The sequence below is a fragment of the Xenopus laevis genome, chromosome 1S (genome assembly GCF_017654675.1).
Source record: "Xenopus laevis strain J_2021 chromosome 1S, Xenopus_laevis_v10.1, whole genome shotgun sequence".
NCBI classification, from domain to species: domain Eukaryota; kingdom Metazoa; phylum Chordata; class Amphibia; order Anura; family Pipidae; genus Xenopus; species Xenopus laevis.
The window spans coordinates 90,831,014-90,852,925 of record NC_054372.1 but is presented as its reverse complement, the minus strand read 5'-3'; the positions used below and the strand labels follow the sequence as shown (position 1 = coordinate 90,852,925).

General features: G+C 37.9%; 1 protein-coding gene across 4 annotated transcripts in view; it reads left to right on the top strand.

The window, feature by feature from the left end:
* sbno2.S (strawberry notch homolog 2 S homeolog) overlaps nt 1–20,900 on the top strand; it is a 62,705-nt gene extending 41,805 nt beyond the window's left edge. For all 4 annotated transcript variants that reach the window (XM_041579909.1, XM_018243610.2, XM_018243611.2 and 1 more), the window contains 18 exons: nt 257–433; nt 717–814; nt 1,087–1,166; nt 1,298–1,486; nt 6,122–6,246; nt 6,326–6,457; nt 7,162–7,297; nt 7,488–7,600; nt 8,440–8,511; nt 8,833–8,941; nt 9,801–9,869; nt 10,096–10,239; nt 10,320–10,414; nt 10,739–10,831; nt 11,074–11,205; nt 12,045–12,121; nt 17,332–17,522; nt 17,756–20,900. In XM_041579909.1, coding sequence (XP_041435843.1) covers nt 257–433; nt 717–814; nt 1,087–1,166; nt 1,298–1,486; nt 6,122–6,246; nt 6,326–6,457; nt 7,162–7,297; nt 7,488–7,600; nt 8,440–8,511; nt 8,833–8,941; nt 9,801–9,869; nt 10,096–10,239; nt 10,320–10,414; nt 10,739–10,831; nt 11,074–11,205; nt 12,045–12,121; nt 17,332–17,522; nt 17,756–18,147 — 2,424 coding nt within the window. In that variant the 3' untranslated portion in view covers nt 18,148–20,900. The remainder of the gene's footprint in view (nt 1–256; nt 434–716; nt 815–1,086; nt 1,167–1,297; nt 1,487–6,121; nt 6,247–6,325; nt 6,458–7,161; nt 7,298–7,487; nt 7,601–8,439; nt 8,512–8,832; nt 8,942–9,800; nt 9,870–10,095; nt 10,240–10,319; nt 10,415–10,738; nt 10,832–11,073; nt 11,206–12,044; nt 12,122–17,331; nt 17,523–17,755) is intronic.
* Nucleotides 20,901–21,912: the final 1,012 nt, after the last annotated feature.

The following is a 21,912-nucleotide window of genomic DNA, read 5'->3' as shown; positions in this document are numbered from 1 at the left end:
CACTATAAAATATGTAGGGTTTCTTTATTGAGTTAGGATTCAGTATTCCCTACCAAAGGAGGTGGTAATAAGTTGTAAATTTACACGTGAGGTTCAGAAATGGAATTGGTTCATTCTTAGCAAAAGTAGAAAAGAAGCATCGATTTAAATGTTTTCTATTGTACAAGTAATATTCTGACTGTTAAATCTTGTATAACAATTAGTGCTTTCCCATTGAATTTCACTTAGTCGTGTTTTTTCGTTTTTGTCTTTTCAGTGGGCAGAAGCATTAATTGTTTTCCAGACTGCTGCTGATTGTTTAGGATTAGAGTCACGGAAATCTCTCTGGGGCCAGTTCTGGTCCGCTCATCAGCGTTTTTTCAAGTATTTGTGCATTGCATCGAAAGTGCAACGCCTTGTGACTCTAGTCAATCAAGAACTTGCAAAGGGCAAGGTAAGACAAAAAGAAGTGTTTTGAGTTACAGTGAAAGAGAAATGTGCATTTTTCACGAGTATTAACATTTTTCAGTTCTCTGTAATTTAAAAGTAAATAAAGTTTAAAAAAATAATGTTTGCCCTCCATATAAGCAACTAATTGCTAAATTTTTTATATGTTAACTATTTGCACCATCATTTTTAAAAATCTTAAAATTACTTAATTAGTTGTGTGTGATAGCATCGTTTCTGCCTCAGTTTAAACTTCCCTTCTTTTTTTTTTTTTGTCACTTATCCCACAGTGTGTGGTCATTGGTTTACAGTCAACAGGAGAGGCTCGTACACGGGAAGTCATGGATGAAAATGATGGTCATCTTGACTGCTTTGTTTCAGCTGCAGTGTGAGTGGGAACATCCTAAAATTTGTATGTAGTAGTGGAGAACAATATACAGTGCCTATAAAAAGTATTTAGCATGTTTTTATTGACATACAACAGGGAATTGCAGTGTATTTAATTTTGACAGGATAGTTTATGTTTAAGAGTGTACAGAAATGACTGTGACCTTTGCTATGTATACGCACTGTATGTGTTCGCTGACACCAGAAAATGGCTATTTTTTTCTTCATTCTTACATAACTTCTTAAACCCTTGTTCTTTTTTTTCTGTTTTAGGGGTGTCTTCAGATCTTTAATACTTAAACATTTCCCATCCACCAAGCGAAAACGTGAAAAAGCCATACAAAAGAGAAAACGTATGTAAAAATCCAGGCAACCAATCACTCTAATTTATCAGTGCACACTTTTGCATGTTTCTTATTCATGTCCTCAATGTGTCCCTCCAGTAAGCATTGTTCTTCATTTTATTGATGGCTTTGTCTTTTAGGGAGAGGAAAGCCTCGCAGTGGAAAGTTTTCCCGTGGAGATCTGAGTTTAATACGTATCAGTGAGGAAAGTAGCTCAAATTCTGACGGAGGGTTGGATAGTGATTTCAACTCTTCACCCGAGTCCTTTCAAGATGACGATGTCATTTATATTGAACGCACAATTAATGGAATGACTCTTCCTGACCATGGTGAGTGGCTCTTTGACATCTGTTTGAGAAACAACCCTGTTACACATGAGTTTGCGTATAAAGGATGTTCACTAGGAGAGAAAGCAGAAAGAGCTTATGAAGAAGAAGTCTGCCAACCATGAGTAATACCAGGCATGAATGGACAAGTCATGTTGATCAAATATGAAAGCACTGTACTGTATGTGGGCACTTTCCTAAACTGCTCTTTTCTTCAATTCAAACATCCTTTGATAACTTCTGCATACTCTTGTGTAGCTAGATATGTGTTCTCAGTGGATAATGGAACTGGAAGCTAAATGTGTGATGTGGGTTATTTAAAACATGCATAAATTAACAGGGCAGAGATCAATCTAATTTCTCGACATACAGCAGGTAAGTATTGAACACACAGTTTTTTTCAGTAAATAGATTTCTAATGGGGCTATTGCCATGAAATGTATACCTGATGTCTGTAACAATCCAAGTAATCCACACATGCAAAGAACTCAAAACAAATAAATCCATAAATTAAGTTATGTAATAAAGTGTTATGACACAGAGAATAAGTATTGAACATGCTTACTGAAATGTTTTTAATACTTAGTAGAAAAGCCTTTTTTGGTAATGACAGCTTCAAGACGCCTCATGTATGGATAGGGTTTCCACCTTTAAAAAATAAATTACCGGCCAGTGGTGGGGTTGGATACTAAAGGGGATGACCGTGACGCAAAAAGGGGTGGAGACGGCAACCATGACACAAAAAGGGGTGGAGCCACACGGTAATGCTGCAAAATGTGCGGGGCACATACCGGCCGGGTGGCAACCCTATGTATGGATAAACTAATCACATACATTGCTCAGGTGTGATTTTGTCCTATTCTTCCACACAAACTGTCTTCAAATCTTGAAGGTTCCAAGGGCCTCTTCTATTAACTCTGATCTTCAGTTCTTTCTATAGATTTTCAAGTTGAATTCATGTTAGGTGATTGGGCCATTCTACCAGCTTTATTTTCTATCTCTGAAACCCATTGAGAGTTTCCTTGTGTGTTTGGAATCATTTTCTTGCTGAAATGTCCACCCTTGTTTTATCCTCGGCATCCTGGTAGGTGGTATCATCATTTATTTATATAGCGCCGACAAGATACGCAGTGCTTTACCTTAGTTATAACAAACAGGGAATAAATGGTGGATAACAAACAAGGGTTACAGAATACAATAGGATTAGAGGGCCCTACAAATTAGAGTTTACAAAGTAAAGATTAGGGTACAATTGAGACATTAGGATTTTAGAAACAATTTTGTGATTTATGATACGGTAATGATTGATTAATTAAGGTACATTGAATAAGCTTCTTTAAACAGGTGGGTCTTTAAGGCTCGCTTGAAAGTTTGGAAAGAAGGAGAAAGTCTGACAGCTCGAGGCAGAGAGTTCCAGAGAAATGCAGAAGCCAGAGAGAAGTCTTGTAGACGAGAATGGGCAGAGATGATGAGAGGAGTAGCGAGGCGAAGATCAGAAGCAGAAAGACGGTTTCGTGAAGGAGTGTATTTGGAGATCAAAGATGAAATATAGGGAGGGGCTTCATTATTAAGGACCTGGAAAGTGAATGTTAGTAATTTGAATTTGATTCTAGAGGAGATTGGGAGCCAGTGAAGGGACATGCATATGGGAGCAGCTGATGTTGAGCGGCGAGATAGATGAATGAGTCTAGCAGCCGCATTTAGAACAGATTGGAGTTGTGAAAGGTGACTTGTTGGAATACCTGCAAGGAGTAGGTTGCAGTAATCAAGGCGGGAGATGATGACAGACTAAATCAGTGTTTTAGTTGATTCTGAACTGAGATATGGTCGTATTCGGGCAATGTTGCGCAGTTGAATACTACAAGATTTTGCAAGTGTTTGAATGTGTGGTGAAAAAGACAGATGGGAGTCAAGGATAACTCCTAGGCAGCGTGCCTGTGTGGTGGAATGAAAGGTGGTGTTGTTTACTGTGTGAGGGACAGGGGAAGATCTTGGAGGAAATATAATGAGTTCTATTTTTGAGAGGTTCAGTTTCAGGTGCCACTGTGACATCCAGGAGGAGACAGCAGAGAGACAATCTGTAACTTGGAAAAGGACAGAATTCGAAAGATCAGGAGTTGGGTGTCATCAGCATAAAGGTGATACTGAAGTCCAAATGACTGAATAAGTTTTCCTAGCGAAGTTGTATAGAGCGAGAACAGCAGGGGGCCTAGAACAGAGCCTTGAAGAACTCCGACAGAGAGAGGGAATTTAGTAGAAGTAGAGTTAGAGAAGTCAACTTTAAAGGAACTGTCAGACAGATAAGATGTAAACCATGCAAGAGCAGTGTCACGGATGCCAGCTGAGTATAGAATGTCTAGGAGGAGTGTGTGGTCAACTGTGTCAAATAGTGACCTTTAGACTTTGCCAGTAGAGGATCATTACTTTGGTGAGTGCAGTTTCAGTTGAGTGTGATGGGCGCAACTCAGATTGCAGGGGGTCGAGAAGGGAGTTGTAAGCGAGATGCTGGATCAGGCGTTTGTAAACAAGCCTTTCTAGTAATTTGGATGTGAATGGAAGAAGGGAAACCGGATGATAGTTAGCAGGAGAGCTGGGAACAAGGAAAGGTTTTTTGAGGATAGGAGTGATTAGTGCTTGTTTGTATAAGGATGGAAAAGTACCAGTAGAGAGTGAAAGATTAAATAGGAAGGCAAGTGAAGGATAGAGTGTATCAGAGATTGGATAGAGGAGGCAAGAGGGTATGGGATCAAGGGAACAGGTTGTGGGTTTTGTTAACAGGGTGTGGGTTTGTTAATTTGTTAATCTGTGTTGCAGGGGTGAAGGAGATCAAAGTGGATGTGAGTGGACTGCACGTTAGTCTAAGATTGTTGTCAGACGGTATGCTCAGCCTAATGAGATCCGTTTTTTCATTAAAGAAATGAGCAAGATCTTGGGCAGTTACATTAATGGTTGGAGGGGGGCATAGGAGTGAGTTGCAGCAGATTCTTATCAAGAATGTCCAGATGCAGTTTCCATTCATCTTTCCTTTAATTAAATGAAGTCTGCCAGTACCATATGCTAAAAAAAAAACCCACAACAGGATGTTCCCACCTCCAAACTTCACTGTTGGTATGGTGTTTTTGGAGTGATGTGCAGTGCCATTTCTGCTACAAACATGGTGTGTGCAATCACATCCAAAGAGTTCAATTATGGTCTCATCTGACCAAACTATATTCTCCTGAATTTCATTGGCTTGTTCATTGTTGTCCAAATTTTGTGCAGCAAACTTTAAACAAGCTTCCACATGCTTTTTTTTTTCTTGTGCAGTGAGCGTGCATAGAGGCCATGTCGTGAGTGCATGAATTATTGTTTCCTTTGAAATAACTGTACCTGTTAATTCAAGGTCTTTCTGAAGCTCTCCACAAGTGATCCTTGACTCTCGGACAGCTCTTCTGATTATTCATTTGACTCCTATGCCAGAAATATTGCGAGGAGCACCTGGTCATGGCTGGTTTAGGTTGAAATTGTTATTTTCAATTTTGGATTATGGCCCCCAACACTGCTCAATGGGACATTCAGAATCTTAGAAATACGTCTGTTAACCCATGCCATGAGTATATTTTGCAACAATAAGGTTGAGAAGGTCTTTGCTTTCACCCATCATGAGATGCTTCTTGTGTGATACTTTGGCAATGAAAAACCTTTTTATAGGTCATCAATTAGGACCAGCTGATATTAATTTGCACTGATAGGAGTTATAAAATAATTAAAAACTGACAGATTTCAGCAGGTTTCTTGACTTTCCATGCCTTTTTGCACCTTTTCTTCATGTGCTACTAATTCTCTGTGTCATTCAACTTTATCACACATAACTTCATTTATGGACTTATTTGTTTTGAGTTCTTTGTATGTGTGGATTATTTGGGTTGTTACCGACATTTGGGAGCAGATATACTAAGGTTCGAATTGTAAATTTGAATTCGAATTTTCAAAATTTTTTTATTGATCAAAATTCACAAATTTGAATTTAAAACCACCAACTTTAATTTGAATTTGAATCGGAGATTTATCACATCTCGATCCTGAAAACGGTTCTAATTCGACTATTCTCCACCTTAAACCTGCAGAGTTCATGTAGAAGTCAATGGCAGAGGTCCCTAGACTCCAGTGGGAGAAAAAAATTGTTGCACATGAAAAAAAATTTGAATTCGATTCGAATTCAAGTTTTTGGATTGGGACTATTAGATTGAATTTTAGACATTCACATTTTTTCATAAATAACATACCATTCGAAATGTGAATACATTTATTGAAATTTAAAAATATTCACACTACTCTAAAATTCTGCCTTTGATAAATAACCCTCCTGGTGTAAATTTCATGTCAATAGTCCCATTAGAAATATAAGAAAAACATTGCTAACTACTGTAAGTGCCTAACTTGGACACTTATTGTATATCTAATATCCTTGGTTAACTCCTGTTATCCAATAGATATTTAAAGCAAGCCAGTGTAAAGATAAATATGTGGTAATGTTGCTGTTATCAGTCGCTTCAAAATTGTTGTACATGAAATTGAGACCTATTATATAATTATTTGTATTTTTTTCTTTATGAATATATTGTATATTTTTCATTCCATTTATTGAATTTCTATTAGTTCCTGAAGTGGATCTCCAGAAGATGGAGCTTCTAAAAAAAGTTGAGATGCTAGGAAAGGAATTACCTCTCAATACTCTAGACGAGCTTATAGATCAGTTTGGGGGTCCAGAAAAGGTGGCTGAGGTAATCATTTTTCTTATATGATTAAGTTTGGTGGCGTCTATGTCCCAAATGGGTAAAATTGTCCTTTTCTTCCTTGCAGATGACTGGGCGAAAGGGTCGTGTAGTTCGTAAAAGTAACGGAACTGTGTTGTTTGAATCTCGAGCTGAGCAGAATCTATCCATAGATAATGTAAATCTTAGAGAAAAAGAACGTTTCATGAATGGAGAAAAGGTAGATTACTAAACTCTATGGACTAAATGCATTTGTTTTTAAAGGTCTTCATGCGTCCCTTTTTCTTTTCCCATATGTTTATACATTATATCCTTAATTCCATTTTTTCCTACAGTCATACATCTGTTTTCATTAGGCCAGCTACATTAATATAGAAAAGAATATTCGTGAAAGCATTAGGTTAAAGGGATATAGGCATTTTGGAGATTTTTTTTTCAACCAAAAATTCTAGAACCTCGCTCGCCTCACTCCTCTTACAGTAATCCTATTATTACCTTGTTTCAGGGTTACTATTCTTGCTTCCCTTGTAGGGTCTTTGTTCTAGTCTGACTCTCAGGAAAAAGATATGTGGCAACCACACCCCAATTAACTTATAGTAGACCCCCCTATAACCAGTTATTTAGAACTGACTCATCATACCAACTATATATATATATATATATATATATATATATATATATATATATATATATATATATATATATATATATATATATATATATATATATATATATATATATATATATATATATATATATATATAATTTATATGTTAAAGTTGTTATGGTCAAATTGTCCAGTGGTCTACAGAATATGTTCAGTATGCTACTATCAAAATGGATTCATGAATGAATAACCTTTAAACATATATATATATTTTTTCACGTTTACTCACATTGTATGTTCTTTTTTATTCTCTTCAGTTAGTAGCAATAATCTCAGAGGCATCAAGTTCAGGGATCTCTCTTCAAGCAGACAGGCGAGTCCCTAACCAGCGTCGCCGTGTCCACATGACACTTGAGCTTCCATGGAGTGCTGACAGAGCCATTCAGCAATTTGGTAAGGATCTTTAATTACCAAAATGATGTATAATTGCTTACAAGCTCTTACTGTATTTCATTTATCACATTTTTATTAGGCAGAATACAGTCTTGTTTTTGTGTTTGTTTTTTTTGTTTGTTTTTTTTTTTTAAAACTAAATATGCGTTCATAGTAGTTGAAAGTAATATGATCAATATGTCCCTTACAGGCCGTACTCATCGTTCTAACCAGGTGTCTGCTCCAGAGTACGTCTTCCTAATCTCAGAACTTGCAGGGGAAAAAAGATTTGCTTCTATTGTAGCCAAGAGGTTGGAGAGTTTGGTAAGTGAACTCTTTCTTTTATTATCCTTTAGTTATACAGCACATACACAGCTTATCTGTTTATTTGTCTTGTGCTTAAATGGCTGCCCAGTGGTTACACAGCAGCTTGTTTATATAAACTATAATAGTTTTTCTGAAGCAAACACCCCATTTTTACCAGTGCAGTACTACATTATTTATTCATTACTTAAAAACACTTTAATTTGTTTGTTACTGTTCCTGCGCGTTTTTACCAGACTGGGGGCAGGCCACATGCTTTTGTTAGGTGTATTACAAATTTACCGCCAGTAATAATTTGTAATACTGGCCTTGGCAGGTGTTTACCGGCTAGGCCGGTGAAGTACCGGCTGGATGGCAACCCTAATTGCCAGTAGGGAAACATACACAACTCTGTTACCTTCTAAATTTTGTGCTGTGTATGTTTCCCCATTGGCGAATCTCACATTAGCTGATAGAAAGGAAAGAATGGAAGCTTCGTCATCTGTGCTAGCCAAAATTGTTAGCATGGATGAAAAAACGTCTCGTGCCCTAAAGAGTAATAGAAGGACCAAGAATAGACCAATGCGGTACTCTACTAGCAATACTGGTCCAATTCCTAGTATTGTCATATAACATTTACACAGCACATACAATCAGGTTTATGCAGAGACAATCTGCCAATATGTTTTTGAAGTGTAAAAGGAAAGTAAAAATTCAGGTAATACCTCAGAAGCAAGCAGAAGGCAGCAGTACTAACCATTCATCCTCATTTTAACAAGCTACAAATTCTCCCTCAATGAATATTGTCATTCCTTGTTTCCTTAGTTTGCATGGAATTTACTCTTTCTCTTCCTTACCAGGGAGCTTTGACTCATGGGGACCGGCGAGCCACAGAATCTAGAGATCTGAGCAAGTACAACTTTGAGAATAAGGTATGAATGTGGGTCATTGTTTTTGTGTTTTAACGTATAGAGACTCCATGTCTAGCCTGTCAACATTTTTTTTTCAGTATGTCAATGAAATATGGTAAATAGTAAGTACCCTTTGAGCCATATGTTTTCTCCTCTGTTTTAAAAGTTCAAACTTAGAACTTATCCTGAGCAGTAAGGAATGATAAGTGTCTTTTGCAGCTTAATTTCAGGACCTTTTGTATTCTGTTGCATTATATATGTATACATTTCCATGTGTTTATGGGTTGTTTTTTTTTAAATGGAATTTAGTGATTTTTTTTTTTTTTTTTACTTCCCCCACAGTATGGGACACGGGCTCTTGAGCAGATTTTGTCTGCTATCCTAAACCAGACACAAAGAGAGGTGACTCCTCCAAGCGATTATCCAGGAGGCGCTACAGCATTTTTCCATGGTGAGATGATGCTCTTCCTACAGTCCACACATGATGCCAGTGATTGCTTTTTTTTTTTACAACCCATTCCTGGTGTCTCCCAATATGCCTGTTTTTTCTTCCATATACTTTTTTCCCCTCTCCTTTAATGTCATTGTCTTTTTTTTAAAGCATTAGTTTCTGTGTCTATGCTTCTTTTGTTTTTTGTCTGCTTTTCTGCATTTCATAATTAAATATATTTTTCCCTGTTAAATTGATGGCTTCTCATTTGGGGGTACATTTACTAAAGTGTGAATTTTCGCCTCAGTTTGCAAGGTGTGTATTCATAACACATCATATTTACTAAAAATCGTAAGTTCACTTTTTCCAAGAGAAACGTGTTGAATTTTCTCCTGCCATAAATTCTCTGTGAAAATTCACCAGTGTATTTTCCGACATGGAGAAAATTAGCATGGAAAGGGCGATGTTGATTATGAGATTTATAATGGTATTTCTCCAGCCTGAGCCTGGAGAAATTTCTGTTGGCAAAAATACTCTCTTCCGCTCTTAGTGAATTGCAGAAGTTTTGCTGGTGAAAGTTCACCGGAGAAGAGAGGAAAATTTTCACCGCTGCAAAGTTAATTCTCCAAAACTTGGTGTATATTGGCAATGTAAGGGGAATCTTCATCTTTTATAAAACTACTAGTTTTACATTCACCCTTTAGAAAATATGCCCCTTGGAGTCAGTGCTTCCTTCTTCCCTTTAGAAGGTTTTGTTCCCTCCGCATATATTTTCCCATAAGTGTTTCAGATTTACATCTACTCATTTACACCACCTATTATGTTTGTTGATTTTTAGTATTTCCAATTTTATTTTACTTCTATTTTTCTTCGCCTTTAGAAATAAAGCAAGGGCTTCTCTCTGTGGGGATTTGCTGCAGGGAAACAAAGCATAATGCCATTGAGAAGGGTAAGTGCAAGTGCCTCTTAGATTAATTTCCCTCCATTAATTTTTTAGTCAACCTGGTTCATTTTGATGGTCCTCTTTTTATGAATCGTGTCAATGTGCATTTCAATATGCCTGTTGTGGTATTTTTTATTCTTTGTTTTGTCTGTCCTTTTTTTTTTTCCTCATTCTCTTTTCAATCACTGTACCTCCCATGTTAATAATGCCATATTATTATTTTTCTTTGCAGAATGTTCAGTCACTAAGTTCCTTAATCGGATGCTTGGACTTGAAGTTCATAAGCAGAATAGCCTCTTCCAGTTTTTTTCTGATACATTTGATTATCTTATTGAAAAGGACAAAAAGGAAGGAAAATATGATATGGGCATATTGGGTAAGAACTATGTGAGTGTTGAACGAATTGATTTTTGAATATGAACAATGCTGGGATAACTAATTCTTTTTATTCCTTAGATCTGGCCCCTGGAGTGGATGAGATTTACCAAGAGAGTAAAGAGACTTTCATGACACCTGGGCACCCTCAGGATGGACAAGTGGTATTTTACAAGGTGGGTAGGACATCTCTGTAAGTCTATCTCGTTATCCTTTACTAGACATACTGAGGTCAGAAACACCCAAATTAAATTGGTTTGTGTTATATTTAAACATACTTTATTTGAAATACTTTTACTTTAGCTTTCTGGCTTAATGCATAATTGTGTATTAAAAGGAATGGAACTTAGGCTCAGTGGGATGTCTAATGCAATTGTTATGACATCTTCCACAACGGAGGAAAAGTAATGAAATACATTTGGGGCAAGATGTAATGGCATGTTCGTTCATAGGAATATTTTTTATTGATGCTACTCATTAACATGTTTGTTCATCAACAGATCAGTGTTGATCGAGGGATGAACTGGGCAAAAGCACTGGAAAAATCCTATCATCTTGAACACCAACAGGAAGGCTTCTACTTGTCTTACAGGGTATGTTAAATTTTTGAGGAGAACAAAAGATTCATTGGTAGACCGAAATCCATGGAAATCCCTGCTTATTTACATTCATTTTAACAGTAAGAGAACCACTAGTTTCAATGTCAGTTGGTTTGCCTTTAATTATTTACTGAGCTTTCTTAATGAAGAATAGATATACTGTATAGAATGTTGTTTTTTTTCTAAATGACCAAGTTTGCAGCCCATGGAGTGTTACTGTCTGATTTATTTTAAAGGTTCGTGGAGAAATGTTTTCTGCAGTTTTGGCAGAACATCGACATGGGAAGTACTTCAACCTGTACAAACCTAACATTGGGAGACAGAGCCAGGCTGAAGCTTTGGATAGTCTTCTCAGCAAATATCACAAGGTGTGTTTACACAAATATGTATACAGGTATGGAATTAGTTATCTGTAAACCTGTTGTCCAGAAAGCTCCAAATTACTAAAAGGCCCATATCCAAATAATTCAAATTTTTAAGAATGATTTCCTTTTAACTTCTGCTTGAAACAAACTAAGATATAATTAATCCTTATTGGTAGCAAAACCAGCCTATTGGTTTTATTTAATGTTTAAATTATTTTCTAGTAGACAAAGTATGGAGATCCAAATTACTGAAAGATCCCTTATCCAGAATACCCTATGTCCGAAGCATTCTGGATGGTAGTTCCCATACATGTATATGGCCATATACTACAAGAAAATTTGTATATTATAAACATATTTCAGCAAATAACTGCAATTGAATAACTTTTTAAATTCTTCAATTCTAAAAAGAAGGCCAGTAACACTTGCACTGTAAAGGTGATTAAACTTTGCTATGTTCAGCCCTCCTTGCAAGCTTAATGAGGGGTGCTTGCTGTTAAGATGTGTTCAACAATACATAACGTGACATGAATAAATTGCAGCAGCTATATAGGCAGTTTCAATTTAAGCAAAATTAAAGTTGGATTTGGTTTGTTATTTAAAGAGCATGATAGTTTCCAAAAAGAGTATATCCTACATTTTCTAATATCTTTAAAAAATGAGGTCGCTCATGCTGTCTCTGCATTTATGTATGTGTGTATTTTTCTCTTCCTTTTTTTTTTTTTTTTTTTTTTTAGCACTTAGCACGGGTACAAGATTAAAGAGAAGCAGCATTATTTATTAAGAACATTTTAGAATGATTTGTGACAAATTTTGTGAATTTATGTTCATTTCTTTTCAAGGTTACTGCCGAGGAGGCTATGCCGCATTGGGAATGCCAGTACAATTTCTCTTTAAATAACTGCAGTCACACCATGTGGTAAGGTCTACTAATTATTTCCAGACTTAATCTATCTCTAAGGTGTTTTTCCTTACCTATTTATTTTGCATTCCTTGAAGGGAATGTATCATGCTCATTGTGTGCCATTTTCCTGTTCTTTAAATAGCCATCTGTTTGTATTTATTTTATGCACAAAACAAAAACTGTGGTGTCGTATTTGCCAGTAACAAAAATAATAAATAAAAAACAAATACAAAAAGTATAAAGTAAAAGTGATACCTATATACCTACCCTGAATATGGAGTCTCTGTATACCAACATCCCACATGAAGATGGTTTTGCAGCCTGCCAATACTTCCTTGAGAAACTTCAAATGCCTACAGTGCCAATTGTACAACTGATCAGATTTATGCTAACACACAACTACTTCTAATTAGGAGATGCCATATACCGCCAACTGATGGTAAGTGCTATAGGAAGCAAAATGGCACCTTGGTATACCAGTTTATGGCCCAGTTAGAGGGAAATTTCCTGGCTTCTTGCAACACCAGGCCCTTAACCTATTTAAGGTATATAGATGACATACTAATCATATGTGTACACCATTATAAAAAACTATTGGCATTCCATCAAAGATTTAACCAGTTCCACCCCATTATCAACCTTACCCTTAACCATTCTTATTCACACATCAATTTCCTGGATACCACCATCTACATCAAAAATGGAACCATACAAAAATGCTTACCAAAAACCAACAGGCATCCTGCATATCTTAGGTGGGACAGTTTTCATCCTCTTCACATAAGCCAGACTCTGAGATACAACCAGATTTGCTCAAACCTTGATGACGGAAATAAACCTATCCCTTCTTTACGGAAAACTTTTGTAATCAGGGATACCATCCATAGGTTATTGATGATCAAATCCACAGAGCAACTCAAACACCCAGAGACACACTCTTGGAATAGAAAGAAAAGACATAAAACAACAGGGTACCTATTGTCGTTACTTACAATCCACAACTAAACATTATTAGAAAAAGAGCCAGAGACTGGCAACCCATGCTCCATACACATACCAGACTAAAGGAGATATTCCAGGAACTACCTCTCGTTTTATAGAGGAAAATGATTGTCAGAAGTGCTCTTCCTAAAACAACTAAAGTAGGTACTTTTCCCTGCAACAGCAGCAGATGTGAAACCTGCAAATACATCCTGTGCAAAGATCAAGTTCCTGTACCAAATAGACAAAAAGTCTACACCATTCGGGACTACTATTTGTGTGCTTCATCCCATGTGGTATACATGATTACATGTACTAGGTCAGGGATCCCCAACCTTTTGAACCCGTGAGCAACATTCAGAAGTAAATGGAGTTGGGGAGCAACGCTAGCATGAAAAATGTTCTAGAGGTGCCATATAAGTGCTGTGATTGGCCATTTGGCAGCCCCATTGTGGATTGTCAACCTACATTGAGGCTCTGTTTGGCAGTACACCTGGTTTTTATACAACCAAACCTTGCCTCCAAGCCTGGAATTCAAAAATAAGCTCCTGGTTTTAGGCCACTGGGAGCAACATCCAAGGGGTTGGTGAGCAACATGTTGCTCACGAGCTACTGGTTGGGGATCACTGTACTAGGTGCTCTACAGAAGACATATACATTTGGAGAAACAGCACAAAAACTAAGCATGGATGAACCATCACAGACATAAGATCAAGACAAAACCATGTGATACACCAGTGGGGCAACACTTCTGCAATTGAAAAGGGAACTTTAAAACTGAATGGGAAAGGAAGATCTATGAATTCAAATGTATGGAGTTATTTAATACATTAAGACAGGGCCTTCGTTTAGCTTCAGGCTTTATGTCACACTATGTGACCTGACTGAATCCAGACTCCTAGACTATTTACAACCCACCCTTATTCATTTTATTATCTCTGCAAGTTATCTCTATTTGTAACTTCCTAATTTATTGCCCATGTATACTTTTCAATGATCTAACGGTATATATGCTGTGCCTTTCCAGCTTTCCTTTGTATTTTGCCTTATGAAGGAGCCTTGGTGCTCCGAAAGCTTGCAATGATTGAACCATTTTTAAAGGGAGTTAATACATAGGCATCAATCAGGTTTCATTCCAGGAAGACAAGTCCCAGATAACATACGCAGAATAATGAACCTGATAAGTTATGCAAAAGAAACATATTTCCTCTATGTTGTCATTAGATTTGGAAAAAGCTTTTGACACAGTATCCTGGACATATCTGCATAAAACACACTATCCAGCTGTGGATTTCCAGTGCACTTTCTTAATGTGATTACAGCCTTATATGAGAAGCCCATGGCGTCCGTGCACCACATGGGATTTCAATCCCCCAAATTCTCCATCGAGAGGGGTACACGACAGGGGTGCCCTTTGTCCCCCATGTTGTTTGCCCTAGCGATCGAACCTTTGGCTATAGCAATTAGAGAACACCATAAAATAACAGGTATCGAGGTGGGTAATGTGGACTATAAAAATTTTTTAGATGCTGACGACATCATGCTCACAATCTCAAAACCTATGTCATCCCTTCCTTTTTTATATGACGAACTACAAAATTTCGGAAATGTTTCAGGATTCAAAATAAATGCATCAAAAACGGAAGCCCTTAAAGGAGAAGGAAACCCCCAGGGCGCTAAACCCCTCCCCCCCTCCCCTGTGCTGCCCCCCCTCCCTCCTCCCCCCTGGCCTACCTGTCCCCCTGGGCAAATGCCCCTAACTTTTTACTCACCCCTCTGCGCAGGTCCTGTCCACGGAGTACGCAGTCGCCATCTTCTCCCACGCGCGTCTTCTTCCTGCTCTGATCGGCGTTTTCTGGCGCATGCGCAGTAGGAACAGGTACCGGTACGGCTCTACTGCGCATGCGCCGAATGTCACGAAGTGAAATCGGAAAACTTCGTGACATTCGGAGCATGCGCAGTAGAGCCGTACCGGTACCTGTTCCTACTGCGCATGCGCCAGAAAACGCCGATCAGAGCAGGAAGAAGACGCGCGTGGGAGAAGATGGCGACTGCGTACTCCGTGGACAGGACCTGCGCAGAGGGGTGAGTAAAAAGTTAGGGGCATTTGCCCAGGGGGACAGGTAGGCCAGGGGGGAGGAGGGAGGGGGGGCAGCACAGGGGAAGGGGGGAGGGGTTTAGCGCCCTGGGGGTTTCCTTCTCCTTTAACATCAATATACCCAAACAAATTGCTAAGCTGTTGGAAATCAACTTTCAGGTACAATGGCAACCGCATAGCAAAAAATACTTGGGGGTCCATATACACCACGACCACAACACCTTATCACCAATAAACTACAACAAAACTTCTCAAAAAATAATAAGGATGATCACCTCTTGGAGTAATCTTAAGTTGTCTTGGCTTGGACGAATTTCCGCTATCAAAATGTCTGTACTCCCTCATTTACTGTACCTGTTCCGGACACTTCCGGTCTCACCACCTACAGGAATGCTGACCTCCCTACAAAAGGTGATTAATAAATTTGTATGGGACGGGAAAACAGCTTGCATAAATTTTCCAACAGCCACCAGAAATAGAAGTAAAGGTGGTATCGGAATTCCTAACCTAAAAAAGTACTTCACTGCAGCACAATTAAGCCTGATGATAAACTGGCATCATGCAACCGATGCCCCGGCTTGGGTACTAATAGAACAAGATACACTCCGTGAAGGTGCAATACGAAACCTATTGTGGTCCAGAGCACAGTCTGGAAAATTGATCTCTAACCCCATCATCCTACACTCATTAAAAATTTGGAATTCACTACCTTCACATTGTCGCTGGTTTTGAGGCAAACAATTTCCCCCCAGGGTTAAAGAAAAGGTAATTTCAATGGTGGTCTGACAATGGCTTATGCAATATTTATTCTTTGACTAAAAGTCAACATCTCCTAACATGGGAGCAACTCCAATAGAAATACAATATTCCTCAACAGGAAATTTTAAGATATCACCAAATACGCCATTACATACATTCTCAATGGAAAGAGAAAAAATTCTCAAATCCAACAATTTTTGAAAGAATGTGCTTCCAAGACATCCCTCAAAGAAGGACGATTTCAATCTTATATGACCAGTTAAACCATTTGTCACCGTTAAAGTCACTGAGATTTGTGGCACTTTGGGAAAAGGACCTACGGATCTATATGGAAGAGGACCAATGGTCTGATATTCTTAAGGACACAATACACTGCTCAGTTAATATTGCAATTCAAGAAACATCTCAAAAAATTCTACACGAATGGTACCTAGTTCCCTACATACTGGCAAAATGGTACCCAACAAGCTCCCCATTATGCTTCAGAAATTGTGGCCAGCAGGGTAGCTTTCTACATGTTTGGTGGGAATGTCCAAAAACTGTCCGATTTTGGATCCGGGTCTATACGCTAATCTCAAGTGTCACAGGATTGACACTCCTGAAAAATCCAGCGGAAGCTTTAATACACAAAAGGATATCAGGTGGTAATAAACATCTCAGAAAATTGATTACACATATCTTCTCTGCAGCGAAACAGGTTATTGCATCCTCTTGGAAATCACCAGTATTGGACTTTCAAAAGGTAAAATTCAAATTAGATAATGTATTAGTCCTGGAAAACATGACCAGTTTTAAAACAAACTCCCAAAAACATTTTAACAAAGTTTGGACCCCATGGATGGCCTATAGGAATGTTATACCCAGGTGATGAATCCTCACCTATTCAAAACTATGGAAGACACAAAGTGTATTGCTTTATTTTTATTATAGGCTTCTCTTACTTATGTTCCCACCTCTTACCCACCTCGAAACCTCTCCCATTTCTAATCTCAGGGTATACATCAATGCACTGTACAAATGACAGTAAACTCATAGGCTGTGATATTAATGTTCATTGTTTATTGTTATTGTTAAATGGTTCAAGGCAATACTGAACATTATTTTTGCATTCCCACCCTGCCAGCTGGGATGACCCCAGTACTCGCAGTCTTGATACCATGTCTGTGTACATTTGTTTTCTCTTTCATGAAAATAATATTTTGAAGAAAAAAAAAAAATTATACATAATTTATATTATAACATCCACTATTGCCTTTTCCTCCAAGATAATTCCCTATTGCCTTTTCCTCCAAAATAATTCCTTATGTTCCTGTGCCACAGCTAATGCTAATACCCAATTTGCATATAGAAAATCTTCACATATTCTTTTCTTTCTTTTCTAATGTAGGAATGGTAATTGTAAAGTGGTACAACAAGGAAAAGAGTGTGTGCAAGGGCTTCGTCTGCGGCATTATTATATGCTATGTGGCTCTCTCCTTCGTGTTTGGAGTCGCATGGCTTCAGTGATCTCTGATATTACCAGTAGCAGCTACCTGCAGATAGTACGACTGAAAACCAAAGACAAACACAAGCAAGTTGGTAAGCATACGTCATTTAAAAATGTGTCTGACCATTGCTTCCTTCTCAACCATCATTATTTTATACCCCACCACCACCATTATTAATTTTAACCATGTACTCCCACATTTTTGAAACAGTAAAATAAACTTGATTTGACGTGACTTGTGGAAGATATATTTAGGGCTAATACTAATCTGCACAGTTATTTAATGTCACTAGTTGCCCTTAGTTGACATTTCTTTTTCATTTAGGCATTAAGATTCCAGAAAGCTGTGTGTTCAAAGTGCATGAGGAGTTAAAGCAAATGGATTTGAATGTTAGAAAAAAACATGAAGAGGCCCGTCCGAAACCTCCTTTGGACCTCTCTTTCATGACACCACCACCCTTGATAAATTCTGGCATTTTGGATCTAACATACAGTCCACCACATCCTAGTATACAGGAACATCTGGGTGGAACTTCTTACTCTGACAGTATGGGAGACATTCTTTCTCCCATTGGAAGTCACCCCAACCAGCACTTCAATGTAAAAGAGATCATAGAAGAAATGATTCAGAAACTGAAAGCTCCAGATCCTCCTTCAGACCGTCAGAGTGTTATTCAATTTGGGGGAGAACATAATAGCTTCTGGGGAACAGGCTGAAAATCGACCTACCTTCAACTGACCTCAGACCAGCAGCTCTGTTCCAGTGCTGCTACTAGAGCCCCCCACTGTATCAAGTGGGTCCTGCAGAAACTTTATGGATGTATTATGTGCTTTGCAGGTATAAAATAATAGCAGGATTCACCTGTAAGAACTAAAGGGGAAGTTCATCTGCTAGAGCTGTTCTGCTTGGGGGACACTCAGAATACCCCACAGTGAAATACATACTCATTCTGACAACAACTCTATGTAACAACACATCCGTTACTCCACACTCCTTACTAGATGACGCACCACAGCTTGGGGCCATGCTTCCAGCATTTAGCTCATTTGTTGTGTTCAAAATTGTCTGTGGATCTGAGTGCCCATGTCCTGTTCAGTGGAGGGCTGTCTGTTTTTAACTGATAAGGATTTGAGGGCCACCATCTTCCCTAGTGCTTGTTTTTGGTTCATTCCTCCCACCCTATTTCCTGGAAACATGTTTCTGGGGGTGACTCCTCACAGCGCTCAGCACTTTATCCCCTCCTCCACAGAGCATTATTAAATCATTGGCCCACAGGTTCTTGTGGAGCTATAGTTATGTGAGTTGGTGGTAACATTTGTGGAGGTGGGAGGGAGAGTTCAGTTTGAATTTTTATTTTATATAGTTATAAAAAAAAAAAAAAAGTTATTTATCCTATGCTAATCTTTGCACTAATTGCCTTCCTCCTGTCCTGCCCTGCCCATCAGACTGTGGTAGGGAAGGGCCTGGGTGTCTGCTCAGGGTATGTGTGTATATGTATGTATGTATGCATATGTATCTATATATATATCTATATATATATATATATATATATATATATATTTGTGTGTGTGTGCTGAAACTGTAGCAGCCACTCTTTCTTTTGACGTAATGCCAAAGAAAATATTTTTTTTAAAATCCAGTATATGTGGAAGCTGCAGACAAGGAGATATCAGCACGATGAGATAAGCATGGAGTACAAATTACAGAAGTGTGAAACAGGTGTTATTCTAAGCATCCATTGAAATCTAAAACCAAACTATCAGTGACAATTCTAACAGTTATATGTTTATTCAGCACACATGTAGAAATATTTCCAGAAGCAGATTTCAATGCCATGCTTTCTGTTCATTTGGCCCCAGAGCCCTGCAAAGTAGCGATCCCATCTCTTTTTTTGTTTCCAGACATGTATTTTACCTTCTGATATTTTATGTGAAAAACACCTAATCTCCGGTGGCATCAACGGTAGGTTTTAAGCAATCGGGGAAAATAATTTTAATACTTATTTAGGCTTAGTAACACGTACAATGAAATGCAGGCCATTGCAAGTAGTAATTTATTTACTGGAAAACTGTTTTTCAGAACATTCGTTTTTTCCGTCCCACAGGAGCACATCCCTTTTATTTGCTCATTTTGATTCAACGTGACTTTTAATTTGCAAACAAGAATGCCATTCATTTCAGAGAATGAGTCCACTATTAAAAAAATGCAGGGATGGTGTTTTTATATTTCGCTACCCAGCTCTCCATCTTTATTTTCCTTGGTCTCGTGCTTTTTCTTTTTATGAACCGTTAATAAGAAAAAATGTCTTGATATGTGCTGCGTACTTGTGAATGCCTTAAGATAGATTTGAAAAGGGAATATAGAAACTGTGAAAAATGGCAGACTTAGGTCTGAGTATAGAGAGATGAAACCATTGTGACTGAGACAAACAGTTCTCTGCAAATTACATCCAACCCATGAGTGAATACTGTAATTGCACATTGCAAAATCCGTCTTATAAGATTTCATTTGTCAGTCAACCACCTTCTAAGTGTTTCAGTATTGATGCGTATTCTGAATCTATGCTTGCTGGTCCATTGCTCACTAGTAAACAGCTCTCAGCAGTCACCCCCCCACTATATAGTGCGACCTTCACTTACTGCCATATGAAAGCTCTTGATAAATGTGCAATAAATTATCTAAAATGAAATGCCACCTCCTTTATAACTTTTTACAAGTAGATGAAATATTGAGTCAGCACTGTGTAATATAGCATTGTACAGAGTTTTAAAATTAAATAAAATTGGCCAAAGATTAGAGTCTGCAATGGTATTAGAATTGTCCCACCCTTCCCTGTTAACTGTCAACACCCTACCATTTACAGACTCTTTTTCTGCCATTGTAGGCAGCATTGGCCTACAGTGCAATGCAAATATCTTGTGCAATTTGCTGGCACAGTTTGTCTTAAATATGCAATGTCCACTATTTAGTGCCTTGCAGTTTTTATTTCATACCCTTAAAAATTGTGTGCTTTAACGCTGGGCTCAGCAGTTCTTATTTTATGTCTTTTCTGTATGTTGCTGAACTATATCTCAGGTATTTTAACCCCTTCACTACTAGAGTAGTGTGCAGCATTGAGCCAGCACCTCTGGCAGTTAAGGGGTTTAGAGGAGCTGCTGCTTCTCTCCTATCTCCCACCTCCGAATGTCAGGTTATCCCTAGCAGATCACTTCCCAGTGTCCAGTATGATGGACAGTCGTGTTTTGCAGTAAGTTATTTTGACGTGTGCTACTAATCCTGCGTTTTCCCGCATGGGTTCTCTTGAGCATATTTATGAGTCTGTAATATATATATATGTGTGTATGTATACAGTTTTATTTAGAATATGTGCCTTCAAGTAATTCCTACATTTTCTACTTGTATTCAAAGAGTGGATTGGCAAGACAACCCAAGCCACCTCAGTAAAATTTTCAAGCCAATTGATTTAAAACTTTTGCTTTATGAATCTTTCTTCCTTTGGTGCAACGCAAAGCCAAAAGTACAGACACTATGGAGCTGGTAGTAACATGCTATGTAGCCCACATCTAGTAACACAAACAATATATTGTTTTACATTGCTGTGTTTACAGAAATGACATGAGGGTACATAACACAGTTACAATAAAAGGGAGATATGCTGTATATATAAACAGCCTTTATGTAGTTTTACTTGGGTAGTTAAGTATCAGAGTATTGCCTATAGTGTGCATGACTAAGGCCTGACAACGTATAGGGGAAACATATGCATTTTTATTTGTGTTGTACCTGTACTACTTTATACTACTATATGCAGTATTTCACATTAAAATAATGCTTTGACAGAACAGACAGGGAACATACAAATATATAATATAAATATTTACAATTTATGCAATAACATTCAACATTAAGATAAAATGAAAACACCATACATTTTTTAAGATGTCTTGTGAGAAAACCCTATTATGAGTATGGTTATAAATGTACATAAGGAATCTAATTAGACACAATAAGGATGGGGTCAGAAGGTCAAACCTCCCCCACAGATAGAAAATGCTGACATCTGTATCCACATGCATGGGATATCAGTGTGCTTATGAATTCTAAGATGAACATTTTAGTGGTGACAATTACAGGCTGTGGTTGACTATTGGTAGTAATACGCAGTACTCTTGGTTTTTATGCAACTAAAACTTGCCTCCAAACCAGGACTTTAAATAAACACCTACTTTGAGGCCTCTGGGAGCAACATCCAAGGGATTGGTGAGCAACATGTTACTCAAGAGCCACTGGTGAGTAAAAGTGATGAGAAATACAGAGGTAAGTTATAAATTATTACAATAAGGTAGATACCAAATCCAATTTTCTTTGGCGTGTGTCTTTCAAAATCCGCATCAATAGAAATCCATACCTTTACACTTATTAGCATTTTAAGATTTGAGCGAAATTCCCCAAATTTCCATTGTGTATAATTGAAAAAAAAA